General features: G+C 45.6%; 1 protein-coding gene across 1 annotated transcript in view; it reads right to left on the bottom strand.

The window, feature by feature from the left end:
* LOC144819969 (cilia- and flagella-associated protein 337-like) overlaps nt 1-22,772 on the bottom strand; it is a 235,564-nt gene that overhangs the window by 171,392 nt on the left and 41,400 nt on the right. Inside the window, exon 4 of the mRNA XM_078677647.1 lies at nt 15,865-15,910. Within this exon, the coding sequence (XP_078533773.1) occupies nt 15,865-15,910 (46 nt within the window). The remainder of the gene's footprint in view (nt 1-15,864; nt 15,911-22,772) is intronic.

Below are 22,772 nucleotides of genomic sequence, written 5' to 3'. Positions count from 1 at the left end.
CCCTTCCCAATTTTTAAATAGTTTAAAAAAAATTGGGGGCAGGCCCGCGGGGATGGGGTCCCCAGGGCCAAAAAAATTAGAAAAAGAAGGGGGGCTACACTAGCCCCCCTTCAGCCCCCCTTCAAAAAATACAAATTCCCCTTGAATACTGGGGGTCCCTGGGGGCCAACTAGCCCACCAGGTACCTCTAGTATGCGGCAGGGAGCTGCGTTGCAGAGAGGTGTTCTGAGGCCAAGCCCCTTTTTACACCCCTCTGCAACGCAGCTCTGTGGTGCTTACTGGAGGTAGCTGGTGGGCTAGTTGCACCCCAGGGACGCTCAGTATTCATGGGGAGTTAATCCCCCAACTTAAAACGCGCCACGGGGCGCGTTTGCACAGTGGTGAAGGGATGGGGTGGGGCCTGAGTTCAAATGCGTGCAAACACGCCCTGTGGCGCGGTTTAAGTTGGGGAATTAATTCCTTGTCAATACTGAGGGTCCCTGGGGGGCAACTAGCCCACCAGGTACCTCCAGTAAGGGCCACGGAGCTGCTTTGCAGAGTGTTGTAAAAAGGGGCGTGGCCTCTGAACACCTCTCTGCAATGCAGCCTCCTGGCGCATACTGGAGGTACCTGGTGGGCTAGTTGGCCCCCAGGGACCCACAGGATTGAGGAGGAATTAATTCTCTAACTTAAAACGCGCCACAGGGTGTGCTTGCAGACATATCACCTTAGGCCACGCCTCCTTCCTGCACCACTGTGCAAGCGCGCCCAGTGGCGCGTTTTAAGTTGGGGAATTCATTCTCTTTCAATACTGAGGGTCCCTGAAGGCCAAATAGGCCAACAGGTATCTCTAGTATGCGCCAGGGAGCTGCGTTGCAGACAGGTGTTCAGAGGCCACTCCCCTTTTTACACCTCGTTGCAACGCAGCTCTGTGGCGCTTACTGGAGGTACCTAGTGGGCTACTTTGACCCTAGGGACCCTTACGATTGAAGGGGACTTAATCTCTCAACTTAGAACGGTGACAGGGCGCATTTACACAGTGGTGAAGGGATGGGAGGGGCCTGCCGTGATGTGTTCAAACACGCCCTGTGCCGCGTTTGAAGTTCGGGAAAATATTCCTCTTCAAACCTGAGGGACCATAAGGGCCAAGTAGCCCACCAGGTACTTCCAGGAAGTGCCACTGCGCTGCGTTGCAGAGAGGTGGTGCAGGCCGTGCTCCTTTTTACATCTTTCTGCTACGCAGCTCTGTGGCGCTTACTGGATGTACTATGAATTCCGATTTACTCACCTGTTATCAGGAGAGACCTCAGTGCTGCATCTTTAAGCCCAGTACTGATCCTGAAAAGTATTTCTAACCATACCTACCAGTAACTTGAATTTCTTCCATAGGCTAACATTGACTGGTTTCACTTGGAAATTATTTTAAGTGTGGAGTTTTGCAACTTTTAAATATTCACCTAAAATCATCCGAACAACAAATTCCGATGTACTTACCTGTTATCAAGGGGATAACCCAGTGCTGCATCTTTTAGCCCAGCACTGACCCTGAAAAGTAATTCTAACCATACTTACCAGTAACTTGTATCTGAAATGTCATGTTTTTCAAAGCATTTACGCATGGAAAGAACCTGATGAGGCAAAGTATATTGTCTATGTCCATTGTTCATGTGAAGCACTTGCAGGTGGTGATACCTAAGCATTGTCATGTGATCAAGGTCACTAGTTCGGCTGAAACGCGTAATGGCAGACACTGGCAAAATAAATTAAGTTAAGCACTTATCTGGGTCCGCATTAGTTTTTTCCGAGGAGTTGGAGCAGTGACGAGGTGTTTGGATACATAAATATATATATGCACACACACACACATACATATATGTACATATACACACACAAAATGAATAAACATTTTTTAAATGCATTCAATTTTAAATATTAGTAGTAAAATTAAGTGAAAACTAGCAAACACATATACAGCCAACAAAAATATGTAACCTACTATTAAAATAAACATTTAAAAATAGTTTTATTTAATGTCGTACACTAAGGACCTGATTACAATGTCGGTAGGACTTAAGTCGAATACTCCCATTTCCATATGGGAGCTTGTGCTGCAGCCATAAACCGGCCATAGCATTACCTCCTATAGAGAAATGTGAGTTTCTGTTAATCACTGCACCATGTGGCAGGCACCTCAAGATGCAGGGATTAACAGGGAGGCACTAGAGGTGTTCCCTCTAGCTTTCCATGTCGGGAACCCGACATGGAAAGCCTGTCGGAAACCGAAATCGGCGGCGGTCGGAAGTGAAACCTATGATGTGACTCAGAAAGCCTCTGACCTGTGGTTGGAGGCTTTCCGAGTCACATCGTTATCAGGCACTTAAAATAGAAACAATATACAGACATATTTAAAAAGAAAGATTATATTTTAATAATTACAAATCTACAAAAATAATAACAGCAAAAAAATGAAAAAGAATTATTAAATAAAGTAATCTAACAAGTGATAAAAAAAATCTCAAAATACAAACATTTAAATAAACAAAATATTAAGAAACAAATGAAAATAAACAACATTAAATGAGATATAAATCTAATCAAAACAACATTAAGGAAACTGTAGGAGTTTTGATGGGTTTAATTTATTATTCCTACTCCAATTTATGAAAGAGTAGGGAAGGCACTAGAGATTCGAAGCTGCTCCTCCCTCCCACTTGGCCATTTATGGCGGCGTCCGCGCAGTGGTGAGCTGCGACCCTTGACCCTGCTTCAGGGTCGATGGCTCCACGCACTGCTCGCCTCTCCATGAGTGTGCCAGGTTTCACCGCTGCTGCCACGAGTTCGCCACTGCCCTGCAGCTGAGCTTCTGGTTTTTGTTCCTGTGCCTGCCTTTCTCCCCGTGTTTCGTCGCTGCTCCTGCAGCTGAGTATTGTGTGTTTTTACTCTGTGCCTGTATTGCTGCCCGTAATTGTCTTTTTTTCTTTGCCCCCTCGCCTCCGTTTTTTCCCGCTCTTTACCCCCCGCTCCCCGCCGCTGCTCTCCTGTGGCCCCGCCCCTTTCTCTTCTGTACCCTCTCCCATTCGCCTCCCCGCTCCCGCCTCCCAGCTGCTCCTCCCTCCCACTTGGCCATTTATGGCGGAGTCCGCGCAGTGGTGAGCTGCGACCCTTGACCCTGCTTCAGGGCCGGTCGCTCCACGCACTGCATGACTCCCTGTGAGTGTGCCAGACTTCCCCGCTGCTGCCACGAGTTCGCCGCTACCCTGCAGCTGAGCTTCTGGTTTTTGTTCCTGTGCCTGCCTTTCCCCCCGTGTTTCGTCGCTGCTCCTGCAGCTGAGTATTGTGTGTTTTTACTCTGTGCCTGTATTGCTGCCCGTAATTGTCTTGTTTTCTTTGCCCCCTCGCCTCCGTTTTTTACCGCTCTTTACCCCCCCGCTCCCCGCCGCTGCTCCCCTGCGGCCCGCCCCTTTCTCTTCTGTACCCCCTCCCATTCCCCTCCCCGCTCCGGCCTCCCAGCTGCTCCTCACTCACACTTTGAGTCCACGCGTACGCGCAGCGGGCGCGCCAAAGGCACGCCAAAGGTAAGCCCGTCTGCGCCTGTCCGCGCCTGGACCGCGCCCAGCGCCAGGACCCCTGGCCCTCAGCGATACCAGCACACCCGTCTGAACTACGATGACGCCACCCTCCACGCTCTCAACACCAGCCGGAACCCCGCCTGCCACCGAGCCAGCCCGAAACGCACCCACGGACCCTTCACCTGCCAAGCCTGCAAATTCACCTGCCTCCGGACCTGCACCGCACCCGCTAGGCCAGGCACCAGCAACAATCAGATCAAGTGCATCCTGCTCAACACCCGCTCCATCCACAGGCACGCCGTCGAACTCTGGAACCTCCTCGACACAACATCACCAGACGTCGCCTTCCTCACAGAAACCTGGATGAACGCCTCCTCAGCCCCCGACATTGCCATAGCCATGGCTACAAGATCACCCGGAGGGACCGCATCAACCAAACAGGAGGAGGCATCGTCATAGTCCACAATAACACCATCCGCATCACGACCAACTCCGACGACACCCTCACCGCAGCCGAGCACCTTCACTTCCAGATACACACCGACCCCAAGACCACCCTCAGAGGTACTCTCATCTACAGACCACCGGGTCCACGCTCACAGTTCAGCGAAGCCATTGCAGACTTCATCAGCCCGCAAGCCCTCACCTCCTCAGACTACATCCTCCTGGGAGACCTCAACTTCCACCTGAAAAACAACAACGACAACAACACCACCACCCTGCTGGACAACCTCACCAACCTCGGACTAAAGCAACTGGTGAACACCCCCACCCACTAGGCGGGCCACACACTTGACCGAGTCTTCTCCTCCAGCAACCACATCGCCTTCAGCCACTCCACCGGACCACACTGGACAGACCGTAGCTGCGTCCACTTCAACTTCAGGAAAACTACGACCCAGCTCACCACCGCCCTGAGCCGAAACCCCCCCACCAACACTACGAACTCCAAAGAAGCAGCCCGTAACCTCACACAGTGGCTCACCAACTGCGCCGATGCCCTTGCACTGCTGAAAAATCCTCCCAGCAGACCCAGCAGCAAGAAAACCTCGTGGTTCACCAACGACCTCAAAGACTCCCAAAAATCCTGCCGTACCCTCGAGAAAGCTTGGCGCCACAACCAGTCAACAGGAAACATGACAGCCCTCAAGAACGCCATCCGCAAACACCACCAGCTGATCCGCACCACCAAAAGGACAGCATTCAGAGAATGACTGGACAACAACACCCACAACAGCAAGGAACTCTTCAACATCGTTAAAGAGCTCTCCAACCCCAGCGCCAGCAACAACGACATCACGCTCTCGCAAGACCTCTGCGACGCACTCGCCTCGTTCTTCCACCACAAGATCGCCAACATACACAACAGCTTCAGCGCCCAGACAACGCACCCAACCACCGAACCAACGCCCCCCGCCACCATCCTCTGCACCTGGACCCCTGTCAGCACTGAAGACACCACCCTCGTGATGAACACCATCCACACCGGCTCCCCTGCCAACCCCTGTCCACACCACATCTTTAACAAAGCCGACTCCATCATCGCACCCCAACTCCGGGACATCATTAACAACTCCTTTGCATCCGCCACCTTTCCGGAGAGCTGGAAACATGCGGAGATCAGCGCCCTCCTGAAGAAACCCACCGCAGACCCCACGGACCTCAAGAACTTCCGCCCCATCTCGCTCCTTCCGTTCCCCGCTAAATTCATCGAGAAGACCGTCAACAAACAGCTAACCTCCTTCCTCGAGACCAACGGATCCCTCGACCCTTCGCAGTCCGTATTGCGAGCAAACCACAGCACCGAGACCTCCCTCATCGCAGCCACCGACGACATCAGGTCCCTGCTCGACAACAGGGAAACTGCTGCACTCATCCTCCTCGACCTATCGGCCGCATTCGACACAGTCTGCCACCGCACCATAACAAGCCGCCTCCACCACGCCGGGATCCAAGATATGGCCCTGGCATGGATCACCTCCTTCCTCTCCGACTGAACTCAGCGAGTCCGCCTCCCTCCCTTCCGCTCAGCGGCCACCAAGATCATCTGCGGCGTACCGCAAGGCTCCTCGCTCAGCCCCACCCTCTTCAACATCTACATGACACCCCTCGCAGCCATCGCACGCCAACACAACCTAAACATCATCTCCTACACTGACGACACCCAGCTGATCCTTTTCCTCACCAACTACTCCGCCACCGCCAGAGCCAGCCTCCAGGAAGGAATGAAAGACGTCGCGGAATGGATGAAGCTCAGCCGGCTGAAACTGAACTCAGACAAGACGGAAGTCCTCATCCTGGGACCATCCCCCTCTGCCTGGGATGACTCCTGGTGGCCCCCTGCACTGGGCACCGCCCCCAAGCCCACGGACCATGCACGCAACCTAGGCTTAATCCTGGACTCCTCCCTCACGATGACCAAACAAGTCAACGCTGTCTCATCATCATGTTTCAACACCCTGCGCATGCTCCGAAAGATCTTCCGGTGGATCCCGCCAACACCAGAAAAACGGTCACCCAGGCCCTCGTCACCAGCCGACTGGACTACGGGAACGCCCTCTACGCCGGAACCCCAGCCAAACTACAGAAAAGACTCCAACACATACAGAACGCTTCTGCACGACTCATCCTGGACATCCCCCGACACAGCCACATCTCTACCCACCTGAGAGACCTGCACTGGCTCCCCGTCAGCAAAAGGATCACGTTCAGGCTCCTCACCCACGCTCACAAAGCTCTCCACGACACTGGCCCCAAATACCTCAACAACCGCCTCACGTTCTACACACCCACCAGACAGCTCCGCTCAGCAGGCCTCGCCCTCGCCACCATCCCACGGATTCACAGAACCACCACCGGAGGAAGATCCTTCTCCTACCTGGCTGCCAAAACGTGGAACTCCCTCCCCACCCACCTACGACTGACCCAGGACCATCTCTCCTTCAGGAAGCAACTCAAGACCTGGCTCTTCGAGCAGTAGCAGCACCCCCCACCCCCCTCCCAGCGCTTTGAGACCCTTGCGGGTGAGTAGCGCGCTCTACAAATGTCCTGATTGATTGATTGATTGAAGGGGGTTACAATTTGTATTCCCACTACAGGCTAAACAGCAGTAGGGAAACATTTGATCTTTGAAGCAGCTAAATTAACTGTTCTTATTTCAGTCTATGCAAGAGTTGGACTTCAGAGGTGTTAGATTTATTATTCCCACTGCAGTCTAAGCAACAGTAGGGAAGGTTTTGTACTTTTGAAGGGTTACATTTATTATTCCCACTCCAATGTAGGCAACAGTAGGGGAATTGTTGAACTTCGTAAGGAGTACATATACCTTTCCAACTCATTATTATTTGTTAGAGAACAATATTATATATATATATATATATATATATATATATATATATATATATATATATATATATCTACACTGTTTATAGTCCATCATCAATGTTTAGCTAAACATGTGACTGTATTAATACCTTGGCCAGCCTGCGCAGTGCGACTAACACTGACGAAGGCTTGATGCTGAAACGCGTCTGTTGTCTCTGAGAAAATAAAAACGATGGTGTGAGCATCCACTTGGTTTACGAGTGCGGTTCTTCTAAGCAGATTCTTGGGAGCCGAGCTTTGTGTTATTGCGGGAACCCTCTACCGCAGACCGCACCCACCTGCGAGTGCCTTGGATTTCTAGCGGGACCTGGAGCAATTATATATATATCTATATATATATATATCTATAGATATATATATACAATTACAATTAAAATTACATTAATTATAATTCTTCCCGCTCTATTCCCTTACAAATCCAACAATGTGCTACTTCATTGTAAATTACTAATTACATTTACAAAATGGTATATTTAAAATCACAAACTATATTAAAAAAGTAATAACAAAGCACCTAAAATTAATATACTAATAAATATTAAATTAATAGAAAAAACATATTTATTAAAACTATATTCAAATAAACGATATTAAATACAACAATATTCTTAAAAACTATATTATATACCAAAAACAAGAGAGGCTTAACTTAGATATTCTCTTCCAGGATATTTTGGTAGTCACAATATTTCTGACATGATATTCATGTCATACGAAATTTTAAATCTGAAATTTTAGCTAATCACTAAACGATGGTGTGAGCATCCACTTGGTTTACGAGTGCGGTTCTTCTAAGCAGATTCTTGGGAGCCGAGCTTTGTGTTATTGCGGGAACCCTCTATCACAGAACAACAAAAAATGGCCCTACAAAATCTCATGAAGGATGATCAAATCATCATCAAACCTTCAGACAAAGGGGGCAACGTTGTAATTCTCACTAAAGAGTACTATAGACTGGAAGCATTACGCCAATTATCTGATACCAAGTTCTATGTCAAGTGTACTAACGAGATATACCTGGAAAGTATCCGGAACTATGACCAACTGATAGGGAAATGGCATAATCAAAATATGCTGAGTAAAGATGAATTTCTCTACCTCCGGACATCTCAACCCCTCATACCTACCTTCTACCATCTGCCAAAACTACATAAGGACAGCTTGCATCCCCCAGGCCGTCCTATCGTATCTTCAGTTGGCAGCCTCACTGAAAGTATGTCCCGATTCGTAGATAAATTTCTATTTCCCTTGGTACTCACATTGCCTTCATACGTACGTGACACCAAGGATTTCCTGAACTCTATAAGGAATGTGAACTGGGACAAGGACTGCCTGCTGATCGTACTTGACATCACAAGCCTGTACACCGTCATTGACCACCGACAGGGCCTCGAAGCTGTTCAGCACTTTTTGAACTTGAGACAATTGAGGTTTACAACCCACAACGATATGATCCTCGAGTTCATCGATTTTTGTCTGAACAATAATATATTTTTATTCGAGGACCAACTGTTTAGACAGGTGTCTGGGACGGCGATGGGTACTTGCTTCGCTCCCAGCTACGCGAATCTTTTCGTGGGCTGGTGGGAGGAGCAAGTACCCAGGAGCTGTATGGTGGACGGAGTGGAGGGCAGGACAGAGGGATGGTACAGATACATTGATGATCTGTTTATTGTATGGCGGGGCTCCTTTGAAACAGCAAATGCCTTTATCAACCAACTGAATGAGAACGCCTATAACCTACACTTTTCGGGGACGGTAAGCAATTCATCAGCTGAATACCTTGACCTGAAAGTGTTTACAGCAGACCAGCAGATCCATACGGCTCTACACAGAAAGTCAACGGCAGGCAATTCTACCCTTTTTGCCAGCAGTAGCCATCCCCCCCAACTGATCAAGAGCATTCCCTACGGCGAGCTTCTCCGGCTCCGTAGGAATTGCTCAAGATTAGAGGACTTTGATAAGGCAGCACAGGATTGTGTAAAGAGATTTGAGGCTAGAGGGTATGGTAAGTCCATTCTGAGAAACACCTTAAAGAAAGTAAGGGCTATCCCTAGAGACTCCCTAATTACCCCGAAACCTGTCATCAAGGAAGGTGATGACGGAAAAGGGAAATTTAGACTCATAACTCCCTTTTCGGCTGGAGCACAAGATCTCAGGTCTATGCTGCGCAAAAATTGGCATATTCTCACTACTGACAGTACCATCAAAGATGATCTACCTATCCACCCGCTTATAACCTTCAACAAAACCAGATCTCTTAGAGATTATCTGGTGACCAGCCACCTAGAAAAACCACTCCCGAAAAGTAATACTCTTAAATCGATGAGTGGATTTTTTCCCTGCGGAAAGTGTAAAGCTTGCGCTGGAAGCAGGAGAGTTCGTACAGTGGAGAACGTAGACACAGGCAAGAAACTGCATATCAAACAGTTTATAACCTGCAGCACTCCCCTAGCAGTGTATTGTTTGGTCTGCCCTTGTGGCCTCCGCTACATAGGGAGCACCATCAACATGCTTAAGTTGCGAATCTTGGAACACCTAAGGGCCATTGACAAGGCTGACCAGGCATATCCGGTCGCCCGGCACTTTGCCGAGAAACACAATAGGGATCGCAGCCAGCTCCAGTATTTTGGGCTAGATACCATCAAAACTAATGCTAGAGGGGGTGACCAACTGCGACGTCTTCGCAGGCTTGAGTCACGTTACATTATAGACCTCTCCACGAAGTGGCCAAAAGGTATGAATAGCGGGGAGGAAATGGTCTTTCATCTAGGCAAACCGTAATTTCATTGCTTTCAGGCCTATATGTACTCTGTTCTTGTGGATCCGTATTGGATTACAATATTTTGAATTGTAATTAGCACTGTATATATTGTCACTTGGATATATGGGTGTGTACATATAGTGTATGTGGTCATGTAGATAGAAGAGGAGATAACTGAGCTGAATTGAGAACATGTTACTCCTGTTTGTAGACTTATGGACCTCACTTAGTCTATGGGATGGAATTAGTGTCACATACACACCCCTCCTGTCGTCACTCAGGGACGATTCACCGGATCAGGGGGCTCCTTGATCCTCAGGTGACATATTATATTAACATTAACCAGATTGTTTGTACTGGCACATCTTCACAGTGTTTCGGGCTCCTCACGCCTCTCATTAGTTGTCTTGACATGGGCACACCTTAGTAATTATAGTGTAAATATTGTGTACATAGGTTGTATATAGTATGTCACCTCCTATTAGTTTAAGAGGACCATTGCCGATCCACGGCTATATCAAACAGTGTATTTAAAATCTATTAATAACACACAACCGTTCTCCCCTTACTTGCACATTTACCTATCCATAGGTAGGAATACGTTAAGAACATGTATCAGATGTTGTTGATAATGTGTTTATAGATGTGTATATACATGTATATAATTACCATTCCAAGATGGAGTGTCCTGGGAGATTTGTAGTCCTCTGTCGATATCGACCAGGAGGTGTAACCTTTGTACCTTATGACCTATATTAAGTAAACCGGTTTTTCTATGTGTAAACACACACACTGACGAAGGCCAAGTGCTGAAACGCGTCTGTGGCGTGCTTGTGTGAATAAAACTACTGTGTGAGGAAAATACCCCCCGAGTGCTGTCATTTCCTTCCTGGGATCCTGGGATTGTGAAGAGCGCAATATATATATATATATATATATATCTACACTGTTTATAGTCCATCATCAATGTTTAGCTAAACATGTGACTGTATTAATACCTTGGCCAGCCTGCGCAGTGCGACTAACACTGACGAAGGCTTGATGCTGAAACGCGTCTGTTGTCTCTGAGAAAATAAAAACGATGGTGTGAGCATCCACTTGGTTTACGAGTGCGGTTCTTCTAAGCAGATTCTTGGGAGCCGAGCTTTGTGTTATTGCGGGAACCCTCTACCGCAGACCGCACCCACCTGCGAGTGCCTTGGATTTCTAGCGGGACCTGGAGCAATTATATATATATCTATATATATATATATAAACACACAAGAGAGTTGCCCCCTCGGAAAAGCCACAAAAAAAGGTAGGTTTCTTTTCGTTTATTGCAGGAAGTTTGCAGCACAGCAGGCATGACACATTGCAATAAGTTTGTTCAGTTCGCCGACGCGTTTCGTGCATTCAAGCACTTCTTCACAGGCATGCTGGTCAAACAGCGCAAGGCAGGGTGTGCACTATTTATTTCAAAGCATGAGTCCCGCCCATGTGGGCGTAAGCTCCTCGCAGAGCTTCTTGGTCCCCGTAGTGCTCAATAATTATCCTCCAGTGAGTAGCTCATTGCGTTGCCAAATTAAACCCTGATTAAAACCCATGTGGGTATGCAAAGTCTCACACTCACGCAGCGCCGCTTGTAGCAACTTCCCAAAACAACCTCCTTTCCAAACACGGTGCTCATCAAGTGAAGACACCCTCAAACCGCTTTCATGCAGCAGGGCTTTTCCACGGCCGGGCCAGCCGTAATCCATAAACACACAAGAGAGTTGCCCCCTCGGAAAAGCCACAAAAAAAGGTAGGTTTCTTTTCGTTTATTGCAGGAAGTTTGCAGCACAGCAGGCATGACACATTGCAATAAGTTTGTTCAGTTCGCCGACGCGTTTCGTGCATTCAAGCACTTCTTCACAGGCATGCTGGTCAAACAGCGCAAGGCAGGGTGTGCACTATTTATTTCAAAGCATGAGTCCCGCCCATGTGGGCGTAAGCTCCTCGCAGAGCTTCTTGGTCCCCGTAGTGCTCAATAATTATCCTCCAGTGAGTAGCTCATTGCGTTGCCAAATTAAACCCTGATTAAAACCCATGTGGGTATGCAAAGTCTCACACTCACGCAGCGCCGCTTGTAGCAACTTCCCAAAACAACCTCCTTTCCAAACACGGTGCTCATCAAGTGAAGACACCCTCAAACCGCTTTCATGCAGCAGGGCTTTTCCACGGCCGGGCCAGCCGTAATCCATAAACACACAAGAGAGTTGCCCCCTCGGAAAAGCCACAAAAAAAGGTAGGTTTCTTTTCGTTTATTGCAGGAAGTTTGCAGCACAGCAGGCATGACACATTGCAATAAGTTTGTTCAGTTCGCCGACGCGTTTCGTGCATTCAAGCACTTCTTCACAGGCATGCTGGTCAAACAGCGCAAGGCAGGGTGTGCACTATTTATTTCAAAGCATGAGTCCCGCCCATGTGGGCGTAAGCTCCTCGCAGAGCTTCTTGGTCCCCGTAGTGCTCAATAATTATCCTCCAGTGAGTAGCTCATTGCGTTGCCAAATTAAACCCTGATTAAAACCCATGTGGGTATGCAAAGTCTCACACTCACGCAGCGCCGCTTGTAGCAACTTCCCAAAACAACCTCCTTTCCAAACACGGTGCTCATCAAGTGAAGACACCCTCAAACCGCTTTCATGCAGCAGGGCTTTTCCACGGCCGGGCCAGCCGTAATCCATAAACACACAAGAGAGTTGCCCCCTCGGAAAAGCCACAAAAAAAGGTAGGTTTCTTTTCGTTTATTGCAGGAAGTTTGCAGCACAGCAGGCATGACACATTGCAATAAGTTTGTTCAGTTCGCCGACGCGTTTCGTGCATTCAAGCACTTCTTCACAGGCATGCTGGTCAAACAGCGCAAGGCAGGGTGTGCACTATTTATTTCAAAGCATGAGTCCCGCCCATGTGGGCGTAAGCTCCTCGCAGAGCTTCTTGGTCCCCGTAGTGCTCAATAATTATCCTCCAGTGAGTAGCTCATTGCGTTGCCAAATTAAACCCTGATTAAAACCCATGTGGGTATGCAAAGTCTCACACTCACGCAGCGCCGCTTGTAGCAACTTCCCAAAACAACCTCCTTTCCAAACACGGTGCTCATCAAGTGAAGACACCCTCAAACCGCTTTCATGCAGCAGGGCTTTTCCACGGCCGGGCCAGCCGTAATCCATAAACACACAAGAGAGTTGCCCCCTCGGAAAAGCCACAAAAAAAGGTAGGTTTCTTTTCGTTTATTGCAGGAAGTTTGCAGCACAGCAGGCATGACACATTGCAATAAGTTTGTTCAGTTCGCCGACGCGTTTCGTGCATTCAAGCACTTCTTCACAGGCATGCTGGTCAAACAGCGCAAGGCAGGGTGTGCACTATTTATTTCAAAGCATGAGTCCCGCCCATGTGGGCGTAAGCTCCTCGCAGAGCTTCTTGGTCCCCGTAGTGCTCAATAATTATCCTCCAGTGAGTAGCTCATTGCGTTGCCAAATTAAACCCTGATTAAAACCCATGTGGGTATGCAAAGTCTCACACTCACGCAGCGCCGCTTGTAGCAACTTCCCAAAACAACCTCCTTTCCAAACACGGTGCTCATCAAGTGAAGACACCCTCAAACCGCTTTCATGCAGCAGGGCTTTTCCACGGCCGGGCCAGCCGTAATCCATAAACACACAAGAGAGTTGCCCCCTCGGAAAAGCCACAAAAAAAGGTAGGTTTCTTTTCGTTTATTGCAGGAAGTTTGCAGCACAGCAGGCATGACACATTGCAATAAGTTTGTTCAGTTCGCCGACGCGTTTCGTGCATTCAAGCACTTCTTCACAGGCATGCTGGTCAAACAGCGCAAGGCAGGGTGTGCACTATTTATTTCAAAGCATGAGTCCCGCCCATGTGGGCGTAAGCTCCTCGCAGAGCTTCTTGGTCCCCGTAGTGCTCAATAATTATCCTCCAGTGAGTAGCTCATTGCGTTGCCAAATTAAACCCTGATTAAAACCCATGTGGGTATGCAAAGTCTCACACTAAATAGTGCACACCCTGCCTTGCGCTGTTTGACCAGCATGCCTGTGAAGAAGTGCTTGAATGCACGAAACGCGTCGGCGAACTGAACAAACTTATTGCAATGTGTCATGCCTGCTGTGCTGCAAACTTCCTGCAATAAACGAAAAGAAACCTACCTTTTTTTGTGGCTTTTCCGAGGGGGCAACTCTCTTGTGTGTTTATGGATTACGGCTGGCCCGGCCGTGGAAAAGCCCTGCTGCATGAAAGCGGTTTGAGGGTGTCTTCACTTGATGAGCACCGTGTTTGGAAAGGAGGTTGTTTTGGGAAGTTGCTACAAGCGGCGCTGCGTGAGTGTGAGACTTTGCATACCCACATGGGTTTTAATCAGGGTTTAATTTGGCAACGCAATGAGCTACTCACTGGAGGATAATTATTGAGCACTACGGGGACCAAGAAGCTCTGCGAGGAGCTTACGCCCACATGGGCGGGACTCATGCTTTGAAATAAATAGTGCACACCCTGCCTTGCGCTGTTTGACCAGCATGCCTGTGAAGAAGTGCTTGAATGCACGAAACGCGTCGGCGAACTGAACAAACTTATTGCAATGTGTCATGCCTGCTGTGCTGCAAACTTCCTGCAATAAACGAAAAGAAACCTACCTTTTTTTGTGGCTTTTCCGAGGGGGCAACTCTCTTGTGTGTTTATGGATTACGGCTGGCCCGGCCGTGGAAAAGCCCTGCTGCATGAAAGCGGTTTGAGGGTGTCTTCACTTGATGAGCACCGTGTTTGGAAAGGAGGTTGTTTTGGGAAGTTGCTACAAGCGGCGCTGCGTGAGTGTGAGACTTTGCATACCCACATGGGTTTTAATCAGGGTTTAATTTGGCAACGCAATGAGCTACTCACTGGAGGATAATTATTGAGCACTACGGGGACCAAGAAGCTCTGCGAGGAGCTTACGCCCACATGGGCGGGACTCATGCTTTGAAATAAATAGTGCACACCCTGCCTTGCGCTGTTTGACCAGCATGCCTGTGAAGAAGTGCTTGAATGCACGAAACGCGTCGGCGAACTGAACAAACTTATTGCAATGTGTCATGCCTGCTGTGCTGCAAACTTCCTGCAATAAACGAAAAGAAACCTACCTTTTTTTGTGGCTTTTCCGAGGGGGCAACTCTCTTGTGTGTTTATGGATTACGGCTGGCCCGGCCGTGGAAAAGCCCTGCTGCATGAAAGCGGTTTGAGGGTGTCTTCACTTGATGAGCACCGTGTTTGGAAAGGAGGTTGTTTTGGGAAGTTGCTACAAGCGGCGCTGCGTGAGTGTGAGACTTTGCATACCCACATGGGTTTTAATCAGGGTTTAATTTGGCAACGCAATGAGCTACTCACTGGAGGATAATTATTGAGCACTACGGGGACCAAGAAGCTCTGCGAGGAGCTTACGCCCACATGGGCGGGACTCATGCTTTGAAATAAATAGTGCACACCCTGCCTTGCGCTGTTTGACCAGCATGCCTGTGAAGAAGTGCTTGAATGCACGAAACGCGTCGGCGAACTGAACAAACTTATTGCAATGTGTCATGCCTGCTGTGCTGCAAACTTCCTGCAATAAACGAAAAGAAACCTACCTTTTTTTGTGGCTTTTCCGAGGGGGCAACTCTCTTGTGTGTTTATATATATATATATCTATAGATATATATATACAATTACAATTAAAATTACATTAATTATAATTCTTCCCGCTCTATTCCCTTACAAATCCAACAATGTGCTACTTCATTGTAAATTACTAATTACATTTACAAAATGGTATATTTAAAATCACAAACTATATTAAAAAAGTAATAACAAAGCACCTAAAATTAATATACTAATAAATATTAAATTAATAGAAAAAACATATTTATTAAAACTATATTCAAATAAACGATATTAAATACAACAATATTCTTAAAAACTATATTATATACCAAAAACAAGAGAGGCTTAACTTAGATATTCTCTTCCAGGATATTTTGGTAGTCACAATATTTCTGACATGATATTCATGTCATACGAAATTTTAAATCTGATATTTTAGCTAATCACTAAATTGCATTGGGAGTCCGCCACGTATCTATGGGGATAAAATTATGTGCAACAATTTGATAAATTAAAATTAACAGAACCTACCTGTTCATCCCCGAATATTATAATACATTCTTCTTTCCCTCTGACACTGAGAATAGGAACAAACAGATTGTTAGCAATTTCACATTCATAATATCTGATGTGTACAATAAACATGAAATGGCTAAATGCAGCTTATAAGAGCCAGTGGGGTATGAAATGGAACATATGATTTTAGATTGAGTAGACCTGGCTTAGAGTGCCACAGATGACACATGACACCATCGCCAAACTTGTAAGTCACAATATTGTGTTTGACATATCATATCATAATCATCTTTATTCGATTCAAGGTAATGAATCATAAAAGTATGCATAACAATATATTAGAAATACATAAAATTATAAAATAAGAGTACAGATAAAAAGCATGTGAAACTTAGCATACAGTAGTTAGTGACTTACTTCTGCAAATTACAGCCTTCAAATATCTAGCCAAAGACACACATGAATACAAATTTGGTAGTGATTGTAAATATAAATATGCCGGCCTACATTGTCTAAAATGTAGTGATTTCAATAGAGGCTTAATAAAATAAATCCTCAGATCCTTGTTAAATTTACAGAAAACAGTACGTGTATGGTAGATTGTTCAGACATCTTGTCATAAGGGCAGTGCATTATTAGTTGTGACTAGTTATTATTAGTTGTGAAGCTTGTCATGCGATGAAAAATATCAAACTTGAAACGCGTCAAAACAAACCTATGTTGGGGTTAAGAACACTAGTTAAATATGGTTGAATCAAGAAACTGGTCAAAATCATTTGGTTGTGCTGTACAGTAGGTTTGACAAGTTCCACTGATAATCTAATATCTCCCAGTAGATTTAGACATTCTGTTTTTAGTGATTTCCTTGTAATGTGTTTCAGGTTTCACCATTTCTTTTGACGGTTTGTGTCCCAATTTCCTTGAAAAATTGCACAGGCATATCAACTTACACATATATTAAGACCATACTATACACTACTACAATACTGTCAATGTTGAATCAATATTTGGTTTGATTATTTAAAATCATTCAATATACACTTGTAAAATGTCACCACGCATGATATACAATTAAACATTAAAATTAATACATTTTGGCAAATAAACTATATTTTTCATTATATCAAAGCTAAAGTTCCAGGTAGAATTGCCCTGGTAACCCTATATGTATTTTTAATTTAAAAAACCTTACAGGAACCTTGTTTAATTTCACCCCTATTAATATCTAAAAAAAAGTACATTTCTTCGTAATATAATTCTGTGCAAGTTCGCTAATGTGTCTGCCCTGATTAAACCCTCTATGGGAGTAACTTTGCTGGTTCGGCCTTCTTAGCTTTCTACGGACTATTCGCAGGAGTCCAATTTATTTTTTATCAGTAGCATAATTTTAACAAAAGCAGCATTCCGGACTATGTCTGTTGATTTAAAACATCTTGTCAGAGCTTGCTTACAGGATTGAAGTCCATGGAGTCCACGACGTTAATATGTTTCTTCTTTCTTCCATCAGGTCCTGACATATGCAAACTAAGTGAATTATATTTTCATCTCCTTTTGTCATAATCTACAGGGCATAGGTTTGTTTGTACATAGCCATGGCATTGCATGAGATGATCCTGGAAGAAGGCCAAAATGTGCATTAATAAAGGCAATTTTTAGTTTTATGGTCCAAGGTGTTTCAAGGTAGGTGTCTGGCTTAGCGGTTTTATGTTAGTTCCTTGTGCCCTGTGAAGTAGAGGAAAGCGTTGGGGGAGCGAGGTCCAGTGGGGAAAACTACCTTGAGGACTCCCTATGAGAGATGATGGGGATTCTGCTGTGCACTGGTTGGGCTGTAGCCTATTTGCAGGGCTGTTTTCAGAGACCCCTGTCTGCCAGGAGAGGGCCACCGTAGACTGTGCCATGTATGGAGCGCTGTGAGGAAGGCGCTATTCCCACACCACCTTGTTGCAGTGATCACGTATGTGCTAGAGAAACCACCAGTGGAGAAGTAGTGTGACCAATATGCTAAGACTCATGAATGCCTGACCCCATATACCAGGAGGGGCTGCTATGGTGTATGCATTTGCACCTGAGGAATCTATGTTGCATCCGAAAGGCACGATAGCAACCCTGTATGCCAGGAGGGGCTGCCGGGACCACATCACCAGACTTCGGCCGTCACCAGCAGGTCTAGCCGCATAGAAAGATCTGCCTTGACTGACCCACAAAGGACCAGGAGGACACAGAGGAGGATGACGTGTCCTGGCGGGACTCCAGGAAGGAGCAGAGGGACTGAATTGCCCCTGCTTGGGAGAACTTGCCTTACCACATCGTTGTGAGATGGAAGCTACTCTGATCAGCGGGTAAGACTTGAACTATAATTTGCTGCTGTGGGTGCTGCAGCACCAAAGACACTTTTGACTAAAATCCTGAGGAGTCAAAGGGAACTCTTGAGTACGGCAAAATTGTTTGAATTTCCTGATGGATTCATCAGTAAATGGAAAATAACCCTGAGCACATTACACGAAGGAGGGTGAGACAGGGATATAACTGACAACTTTTAAAGCCCTGACCTCAAGGGGGATTTTGTTATTGCAATTGAATTTCGCATTTCTTTGCATGTGTAGAGTTAGAAATAAAATACTCCTTTTTCTTATAAAAGCAAGTATTTAGCTGGACATTGATTTATTGTTTGTATTGTTTGCACTTTGGGTTATGACTCATCTTCACTGACCTGTATGTACATCCCCCCTGAGGGAGCCTTGACTGCTCAAACATAGCTAGCACTGAGAGTCAAGAGGCGAAGAGGTACTTGCCCCAGTTGATCGGGATCCTTAGTAGGTCGGCTCCCAGGACCTCAGGAGTAAAATACCTCATCTACCACATTTGGGACCAGAAACCCCCGCTTTCCCTCTGAAAGGTTTCTGTCAGTAATTGTAGATTTACTATTTTTAACCCCACGACAGTGAAATTGATGGAGTCAAAATAATGATATTTCAAAGCTGCATAACTTCCTCCATCCTTTTTAGGTCTTGCACCACCTGTTGCAAGATATATTGTTAGCTTACAATGGGATTTATCAATTTAACAACATGCTTATCTCCCTTTATTGCTTTTTCACCCCTCTGCTTCTCCCCTGCTTCACACTGCACTCTCCCTTGTCCATTTGCTCTCTCCATTCCTCCTTTCTCCATTTGCTTTCCCCCACCCCTGCTTTCTGTGTTCCTTCCCAAACTCACACCATCCGTGTTCCTTTAACCACCCATGCCCACAATGCTGCCTTTCCCGCCCACCCTCCTGTTGCTTCCCCAACCCTCCGTGATTTAACTCACCCCTCCCGTGTTGGTAGCCCCATCACGCTGCTTGTTTTTTCCTTTTGTTTACGGGTTCAACTGGGATCATTAAACAAAAGTATTTGAAATAAGGATTATTCCAAATACTTTATAATTACTAATTGGAAGCTTTCTAAAAAAATGTATGAATGTGCTTGGAACAAGAGCAGTGTGCATGTTAAATCTGGTGAAAATTGGTGCAAACGTTTCAGAAAAAAATCTGTGCTGTAGGCAGTCCTATGCAAAATTGCAGGCAAGTCTATGTTTTGCCTCACCTCTTTTAAAATATTAAATATTGACTCAAAGTTCACCAGACTTCACATGATAAAAGATATGATCATTGGTAAGGTGGGAATGTCACCGAGATGAGGTACAGTCATGTTTCTGGCCGAGTGCGCAACTGCAAGTATCTGTTGTCCTGGTTTTTGATTCTGGCATTAGCCTCATGCTAATTTAGTTTGTGAACAGAGACCTAGGCCTGTCCCTTGATGTAGGTGAGGTCCTGGACCTGTCCTGTGACCTGGAGGTGTGCACCAAGCATGCACTCATTTTACCGATAGCGGACTAGTGTCCCGGTCATTAGCTTAGATTGTACAGCAGTGGTGTCAGCAGATGGTGTTTTGTGAATCCACAGTTGTGACCAGACCTTTTTATCCGAGTCACTGTAGTAAAGCCCTGCTTGCCCACTTGTACTTCTATGTGGTAACACAGATCCTAGCGGTAACATCCCAAGTGTATATTGTGCCTGCTTTCGGTATTTGGCCTGTGTGGTGCACTGTGTGTATGAGTGAGTTAAAGTAATGGAGGCCTATGAAATCCATTTTGGAAGCCTCTGGTCTGTTTCTGAGCACATAATGGAGGTAAAGCTATTTTCCCAGAGACTTCTAGCCAAGTGCTGAAAAGGTTGTACTTGGCCCAGTCTGCAGAGCCATAGTAGGATAGTCTCAGGGACATCAGAGGTAAATCACCCAAGCCCTTACGGCGCCGAGGACCAGTAGCGCTTGCTTGCACTATGGGTCTGACAATTATATTTTTGCCAGGCATATTTTGGAGAAATTAAATTGATGATTTGATAAATAGCAAGATATCAATTTTCTATATCTTATGCAACATGTATTTTAACCTTAGCTATGTCATATGGATGAATAGGTCAGGGTTCAAGTGATGCCAGTGTTAGAATATGACTTTCTGTTGGTGTGCTTTGGCCAAATCCAATGCTTCCTGGCCAACCTTAATTCATCACCCAAGTGGAGGAATTATTTTTCTTATGTTTAAACGCTTAAATTAGTATAAACAAATACATTTTAACATGTTACAATAACATACATATTTTTATTACACAAATAATTAATTTAGCTTTTAAAAAAAAGTAAACACTATAATAAATATTACCTTACATTATACATTCTGCGTGGTGAAATATTCCTTAAATCATGCCACAGTGTCTGACGTTATCAATAAGGCACAGCATTTTAAAAATGTTAATGATAATAAGGAGAATTAAAGCAGATCAGAAAAGTTGATTTATAATTTAAATTGTTATTAGAAAGCAAATCTAAATATATTTCTTGATAAAAAAGGTCTTAATTGATACATAAAATTTCCTTTTTAAATGTGCCTATTTTTGCATTGTCACCCCCATTTTGTTTTGACTGATGCTGCTGTGCTTTTTAACCCTGCACACTGGGGCACTGCTGTTCAGTCTCCAGTGTTTGTGCACTGAACTCTAAAACATAGTAACATTTACTAACTCGTAATTGTCATATTTAGCTTCTCAGAAAGGCCATAGTATATGGTGTAGGAAATGCATCAATGGCATGGAAAAGTTAAAAGTCACCTGTGGACTGCAGTAAATGTTGGTGCATCCACTAGCCTGACAGAGGAAAAATGGATTCAGGCCTGCATGTGTAACCTGACTCTTGCAGCTTTTTACCCTCCTGTCAAACCTTGCAAAATAAACCCTTTCACAGGAAAGAACCCAATTTTTAAATATTGAATAAGTCACCCTAGAGTAGGCCTCAAAGCTCACAAGGTAGGGTGCCTAGAATCCAAAAAACGTGCATACAAGAATTTAATATTGGCATGTGTCCCCTGTGACAGGCACCCAAAAGCTATTTTTATTCTGAAGAGATGTTGTTGTCCTTTGAAGAAAAAATAAATTTCATTATACAATCAAAAACCTGCTAACTTTGGATTGGGATTAGCTTTGGGGGAATTTAAACCAATATTTTTAATAATTACTGAAAATCCAATTAATGGGTGAAGCTTTTAAAAAAATAATTAGAACTTTAAAAAGTTACACTTTACATGCCTGGGCCTCCAGTATGCTAATCGGCATCAGCCTGCTGGTAGATGGCCCTACTAGTTCTTCACCTTAATGAGGTGTAAAAAAACACTCCCATAGCAGGAACATTGGCTTAGCCCTTGTCACAAAAAGATCTGGGGGCATATTATCAAGAACAGCTTTAAAAATTATCGCAGGTTTAGCGGCAGAAAACTGCTGCTAAAGCAGCGATAATGGGCTTGATAATATGCCCTTGAAAATTCCAACAGAAGTCCATGTTCTGATGTGAACATGGGCTACTATTGGAATTCTCCAGAGCATATTATCAAGCCTATTATCGCCGCTTTAGCGGCAGTTTTCTGCTGCTAAACTGGTGATAATTTTAACGCCGTCCTTGGTAATATGCCCCATGGGTGTAAGGTATGTGACATATAGTAGCTCAGGAAGGATAGTTGCGTAGGGTCCAGGAAATTCATTAACATGAAAGGGACCACCATAGTTAAGAGTAAAGGAAAACCTGAGGAAGAGAAGCCTTTTGTTCTGTAGGCCTTCTATAGCCAGATTGACAGCAGCCCAGAGGGAGGGGAGCTTGTCCCAAACCATTTTCTGTGTAGCTGAAGAGGAGGTGACTTCTCATTTTTGTAAACACACACCTGGCTGGCACACAGGCTTCCTTCAGGAACAGAACATTCCTGCCTTGTTGGATTTGCCTCAGAATAGTGCACTCTGGGATACTCGCCAGTAAGGGAAACTGTATGTGCTGCATAAGCAGAAAGGGTTGCCCCTGGGATTTTTTCAAATTATTTTCAAAGTTGGCACCTCACCCACAGCAGACCAGAACACTGACTGGACCTGCAGGTGAGGATTGGACCTGATGTCTGAAAATCTGTGTAGAGACCTGAAGGACTGGACCTGCTTCCACTTGTGCGCAGGTCTAAGATGGACTCCAACAGTCAGTTGACTGGTCTCCTGCATAGCTACAGGGACACATTAAGCTCCTAGAGTCCTTTCTCCAGAAGTGCCCAACTGATCATTAGCAACTAGAACTAGACTGAGCCATGCCGATGATCTCTGCTGGAGTATAATTGACCCCTAAATGCTGAGGTCCTGGAAGCCTTCGAAGTGACCATGAGGAGCTGCTCCAGAAACTCTGAAAAGTTGGGATTCAGAAAATATTTGGCCTTCCAAGACCTCCAGACCTTCAGTAAGTCCTTACTGCAAAGAATACTGATTTGAAAACATATTCATCGGATACAGCTGGAGGGTTGGACAACTGGAGGATTTTTAGCTCCAAAAAAAAAGACGATGCCTGAGAGTAGAAATCTTGACCA

The sequence above is a fragment of the Lissotriton helveticus genome, chromosome 2_1 (genome assembly GCF_964261635.1).
Source record: "Lissotriton helveticus chromosome 2_1, aLisHel1.1, whole genome shotgun sequence".
Classification (NCBI taxonomy): Eukaryota; Metazoa; Chordata; class Amphibia; order Caudata; family Salamandridae; genus Lissotriton; species Lissotriton helveticus.
This window is presented reverse-complemented; position numbering and strand designations above follow the sequence as displayed.